General features: G+C 51.5%; 1 protein-coding gene across 1 annotated transcript; it reads right to left on the reverse strand.

Annotated features, from left to right (window-relative positions):
- Window positions 1–407: 407 nt before the first annotated feature.
- Window positions 408–6040, reverse strand: NR2E3 (nuclear receptor subfamily 2 group E member 3; the record flags this gene model as incomplete). The annotated part of the gene is made up of 8 exons (XM_084884674.1): window positions 408–540; window positions 3140–3245; window positions 3483–3729; window positions 4475–4650; window positions 4752–5000; window positions 5087–5190; window positions 5340–5466; window positions 5959–6040. The coding sequence occupies 8 exons, from the start codon at window positions 6038–6040 to the stop codon at window positions 408–410; spliced, it is 1224 nt and encodes a 407-aa protein (XP_084740800.1).
- Between the last annotated feature and the right edge of the window lie 222 nt (window positions 6041–6262).

A 6262-nucleotide genomic window follows, 5' to 3' on the forward strand; every position in this document is an offset into this window, starting at 1 on the left:
CATCTCATACACACCAGAAGGCTCCCATGGGACCCTTCCCAATCATCCCATCTCCAACCTAAAAGAATCACTCTTCCAACTTCTGTCACCACCTGTTAGTGTTCCCTGTTCTGGAACTGTGTGAAAGCTGAAGTTGTGCCTCCCTTCTCTTGTTCAACTTTTATGTTTGTGAAATTTACCCATGTTGTCACATGTATTGGTGGTTCATTCTTATTTGTTTTCTACTCACTATATGGTTATACTATAATTTATCCTATTGTTGATGTACAGTTTGGGCTATTATGAATAAAGCTGCTATCAATATTCTTATATATTGGTGGACAATTCTGCAAGGCACAGGGCAGGCAAATGTTCAACTTCAGTAGATTGTTTTCCAAGGTGGTTTATCCATTTTATTTCTACCTCCATTAGTTTTTGAACATATCACAGAGGAGCTTCTCCATTGGAGTATTCCCTATGGTCTTGCGGAAAAAGAGGAGCTCAATGCGTTCAGAAGTGATAAACCTTAAAGATGGGAGGAGCAGGAGCAATTTCCCAAACCTGAACAGGAGAGAGGACAGATCAGTTTGATTATCAGTGTCTGAGCACAAGACCGGGGCACTGCCCCTGGAAAGGCAGAGGGGAGGAGCCCACGGAAAGTAGGGAGAAATTTTGAGGAAAGGTCCCACTCCCTAGACTCTAGGGCCTAGAGGGTTGCTGCTACCTACCCCTGACCCATGTGGACCCTTTACAATATGTTTAGTTGAGGAGTGGGATGAAAATGGTTTATTATGTGTAAAGATTATAAAGTAAGAAGTTCTTATGTTAATAATATGTATATAATTACTGTGGTGATTAATACTATATACATTTGAAAAGAATAAAATTCCCCTCTGTAAGCCACCCAGGTAACACATTAGTGAAAATGTTCTGAAGTAGAATCGTAATTTTTGTGGCAGAAAACAAGTAATTGTAGTTTTAAATAAGAACTACAAGTGAGTGTCCCCAGTGCCCAGAAGGTGGATGGTGAAGCCCCAAGAGACAGATGGAGGGGGGGGGGGGGTCAACTTTCTTGGGTAGGAGGCCTGACAGCCGGTGTCAATACTAATGTGAAGAAGCCACTCCAAAGTGAGGCTACTCCCTGCTCAGCTTCCTCCGTGGAATCTATGGGATGCCTCACCTACCTCCCAATCATCTATAATCTTGTTTTGCCAACTCCAGGACTTGCTTTCTCCTGTGAGTGTGACTGTGTGGCACAGAGCAGCCATATACCCTCCCTGTGCCTTCCCCTCTTCTGTGTTTCTGATCTAAGGAGGGTCAGGAAGAAATAAGTGAAGTTGAGTAGAGAAGTTCTTTTCCACACAGCAGGAATTGATCCACTACTGCAGGGGTGGGGAACCTTTTTCTGCCAAGGGCCATTTGGATATTTAAAACATCATTCACAGACCATACAAAATTATCAACTTAAACATTAGCCTGCTATGTTTGGTCAAAAATTTAATTGACTCACCCCTAATGCCTTGGCAAGGCCAGACCAAATGAGTTTGCAGGCCTTATTCGGCCCTCTGCTGGACGTTCTCCACCCTTGCACTATGGATCACAACCAGTCTTTACAAAAAAAAAAACAAAAAAAAAACAAGAACAAATGTCAGAGTAAATTACACAAAGTGAGGGCAGGTAGGATTTGGTGAGCTTTGTTGCAGTGTCAGTGTATGTATTGGGTTATGATGGGAATTGTATTTCTTCCCAGGTGTTGCAGTATTTCAACACTGCAGTGTGGTCACTGTGCCAGCTGGCAGCTCTCAGAGAACTCACTCTCAATACTCAGTTCTGCCTGTAGTTAACACTGAACTTAACCAGAATTTTGAAATTTGATACAAAACCAGTATGCTCAGACATTTCTGGAAGTTGATTCCAACAGAAACTTGGCCCGGTAGGCCTCTGCTGTCTGCTGTGTGATTGTCACCCTTAGGCAGCTGTGCACACAAGCTGCAGACATATTGCTATGCAATGTGGTGAGGCCCGGGATACTTTGATTCTTCTTTAAGGGAAATGACCTCTTCTTGTGACCATTTTTTAGATTAGGGTTGATTCCAGGGTGTCCATGCTAGCTTACTTCTTCAGAGAGAACTGCTGGGAACCCTAAGAGCATGCAGAAAATATGGTCTAAAATAGCCAATAGATTCCTGGAGGCCAAGTGCTCCAACCTTGCAGTATCCTTTGGTACTGGGACAGGCTGGACGCCCTCTTTCTCCCCCTTCACACCCATACACACACCCTCATCTTGCAGCTACTGTCCCCCAAACCCAGCCAGGCCAGGCTATTGTCTAAACACTTGATTTACACAAGGACATCCCCAGGAAATGTCCTTCCATACTTGCATCAGACCTTATGCTGCCTCAAAACTATCTTTGCCTCCTGACTTTCTATTTCATGACTACCGCTTCTCACAATAGCTCCTCTTATGTTATCCAAGTGCCAGATCTGACCCATTCCAGCTTCTAGAGGCTCTCTGATCTGTCATCTCTTTTCCACTCCCAAGGAGCAGACTCCATGACTTCCCTGGATGATGGCAGCCGCATCCTCTGCATTCGCAGCCACGTTAGTCTACACCAAATCAGATATGGCCTTGGCTGGCATCCAAAGTCCTGAATAGGCTGGCCCCAGAGTGCTGTTATAGCATAATCTCCCTCCTTCTCCCTGGAAGCAATCTGTTTCACCTTCCAAACAGGGCTCTTATCATAAGAACACAGCTGAGTTTGTCTCTCTCCCTTGGTAAATTATGATTTCTCTTTTTAGGCGCTAGCCTTCCTTCCAAACCTAGCCTTGCCTCCACAGAGTCCCTGCCAGTACTGCCATACACCCCACCCTCAATGGGTCTCTGCCTCCTTCAGATCCATACAACCCCAATACCTGACCAGTTCTCATCTTCAGTGTAGTCACTGTGCTGGGCATCCCTGGGAGGCTGCAACTTTGTCTTACACATTTTGGTCCCCACTCTCAGAGCCTGGCACTGTGCCTGGCACCCAATACATGTTGGATATGTTGAACTGAGACCCTTGACCTGTGTAAGTAGTGCAGCCCTGAGGTGGAACCAGACAGATGGGCATGGGGTGAAGAGGTGAGGGTAGATGTGTAGGGAAGCATGTGCTCAGGTCACCTCATGGGCTGGCCGGGGTGGTGGGCCTTGCCGTGCTGGCTCAGCATCGCTTGGGACTGGTCCTGCAAGGCCTCCACATGCTCAGGATCCTTCAGGCCCCGCGTTTCTGGAGAGGAGCAGCAGCAGTGAGCTCCTCTCCCACCTTCCCTCCCCCTCACAGGCAGCCAGGGCCCAGGAAGGCTGTGCTCTGCCTGCACTCTCTCCTCCTGCCCCCAGGGAAGAAGTCTGCAAACATATAGGTCTATGTGGGTTGATAGAGGGAAAGTGAGAGCCAGAAGGTAGTCACTGGAATTCCCATTCTTCTTCCCCAACCATTTCTCTGGTTGGACAAAGACCCAGCTACCTGGTTTGAAGAGGACCAGGGCCTTCATGCAGGCAAACTCTGTGGGGTCCACCGCCAACACCCGGAACCGTGAGATGGTTTCCTGCAGGAAGTGCATCTCCGCACTGGCCAGCACCATCCGGCCCTGGGAGCTGCCAGCAGCTGAGGCTTCGGCTGAGGCTAGCAGTGGGCAGCTGTCCAGAGGCAGAGACCACTGGATGACTCCAAGGAGGAAGAGTTCGCTCCAGGCCTCTTCCAGCAGGATCACCTGTGCTTAGAGAGGGAGGAACTGTGCTGGCTGAGACAGCCTCAGACCAGCCTGCAGCCCAGTGTCTTCGGGAGGAGCAGGAGCAACTCCTGACTCATCCAGGGGCCCGGCTGCCTGGGTTCCATCCAGAGCCACACCTGGAACATTGTGGAAAGCTTGGAGCTTTGGGGACACTGCTCATGAGCACCCTGCACTGAGTGAACTTGGGAGATGCAGCCTGGGTTCTGGCTTAAACCTAGGCTCAAGGCTTAGACCCTCAGTGTGTCTCTCAGGTTTATCATGACAGATTGGTCTGCTTGCCCACGAGAAGTGCAGAGAGCATCTTGGTTGGGCTGAAGCTCAAGACCTGAAATCAGAGACCTTTGTGCTTCAAGGGAGCCCAGCACCATCTGCTCACATTGGTCATGGTATGCACACCACCCTGTGACACAGTGCCTGTAGGACCCAAGGTTTGTCTAGGAGGAAAGCAGACCAGGGGCATGGTATTGCCTTAAAACCCCTGGTTCCTGTACGCCCCTCGCCATCATGGTCCCCTAGGTGCTCACCCAGTCACAATCTCTACCCAATGAGATGAGCCACCCCAACCATCACAGACTTACGACTGTGCCTCTGACCACCCCTGCCTCACAGGCATGTGCATCCCCAGCCATCACCTCCCCAAGCCACATGCACCTCCAGTCATCTCCTGCACAAAGAAGTATGTGCCCCCAGCTGGCTGACTCCTGGGACCACCCAATGAGTATACCTGATCTCGGAAGGGTAGGTTGGAGAACACAGGCAGGCTCTTGGCCCACTTGACAGCCATGAAGAGCAGGCGGGCAGATGTCTCATGGATGCTGTCCACACCACAGGGTGAGCAGGAGGAATGTGGAGATGCGGGGAACTCAGGGTCATTGCTGGTGACATCGATGTTCTCATCAGCTGTTGGAGGAGGGAGCTGTGACATAAGCCACTGCTCCTCAGCAAGAGGCAGGAGTGCTCAGAGGCCTGGGTGTGGGGATATAGGCCATCCTCCCACTTACCATCCTCTGGCTCCAGCTTAACACAGGTTTCAGCCGTTATAAGGCTGGCCATGAACTGGTGATGCCCTGGAGGTGTAACAGCCCCAGGACCAAGGGCTCTGGCTGCAGAAATAGGTGTGGGGCTCTGTGGGCTGGGCCCTGTGGGGGCCAGGGAAGCCACCAGGGGCTCCAGCAGGGCCTCCCTGCCTGATTCCACCCTGTCCAGGTGGATCTGCACTGTGCTTCGTGGCTGGCGTTCATTCTGCACAGCTGGGGAGGCAGGAAGGGTTAGGACACCCACCAGCCATGTGCCCCAGCCCCTCTGTTACACATCTCTAGTTGGCTCCCCAACTCACCATCCTGGTTCATGCCCTCCTGCAAGCACTTCTTCAGCCGACAGGCCTGGCACTGGTTCCGGTGAGCCTTGTCCACTGGGCACATCCCTGTCCCCACCTGGCACCTGAGGCAGATGAGAACCCCAGGTGTCCATATCCTGCTCAGGTGCTGGACCGTGGGCTTTGGACACTTTCTTCCTGAACTCTCCTCTCCCTCACAGGGACCCTTAGGTTAGGAGCAGGGCTCTCCTGGCAGGGACCCAGCCTCCCTCACCTGTAGATGAGCCTCCGTCTCACGCTCCTCTTGAAGAAGCCACTGCAGCCATTGCAAGCATAGATGCCATAATGCTTCCCACTGCTGCTGTCTCCACACACACGACACTGAAGAGAGGGGCCCACGCCTGAGGGGCAGGGGTAGAGGCTGGGTGAGTACACAACCCCTCCCACCTCTTCAGGGACCCCTCTCTCTCCCTCATTCCATTTCCCATTTTGAAAAATATCTCCCCTATTACACACACCCCCAACCCACCGCACCCACCCAACTCCTGCCCTCTCACCGCCCTCTATGGCCAGTTTTCAACTAGCGAAAGCTGTCTGCCTCCACATCCCACCCCATCTGTGCAGGTGGCTCCAGAAAACAAAACATTCTTGACAACACCACTGGAATCTCACCAATAAACCCTAAAGGGCGCGTTCTCTCTTCTTTCCTTCCTATCAGCTCAATTGTCCTGACCTGGCTCCACTGACTCCATGCTTCTGGGATCTGGGTTCTCCAGCAGGTTCCCTCACACCTGCTCACAGCCTGTGGGGCTGGGCCTGAGTCACTCTGGCTCCTTTCATGGTGCAAACTTCGCTCTGCAAGGGCCCAGACCTTACCTTAAGGAAAGCCATACCTGTTTGCTCCTCTCCCAGGCCCCATCTGCCTGGAGACTCCTTCGTGGAGGCAGCCACAGCTGTAGGTGCAGCTGCAGCCATGTGAAAGCTGGAGGAAGCTGCTGTCCAAGTTCTGGAAGGTCCCAGGGCAGCCTCCACCTTCCTGCCTGAGGGAGGCTTCCTGGGACACTGAGCCGATCAGCTTCCAACTCCCTCTCTACTCTGCCCCTCTGCTTGTGCCCCCTCTCTCTTCTATGTAATTCTCCCTTTCCCTGGCCCTGGCGACCTCCCTTTGTCTTTGTCTCTCTCCTATCTCTCCTCTTT

This window comes from Pipistrellus hanaki, assembly GCF_964339955.1.
Source record: "Pipistrellus hanaki genome assembly, chromosome: 1".
Classification (NCBI taxonomy): domain Eukaryota; kingdom Metazoa; phylum Chordata; class Mammalia; order Chiroptera; family Vespertilionidae; genus Pipistrellus; species Pipistrellus hanaki.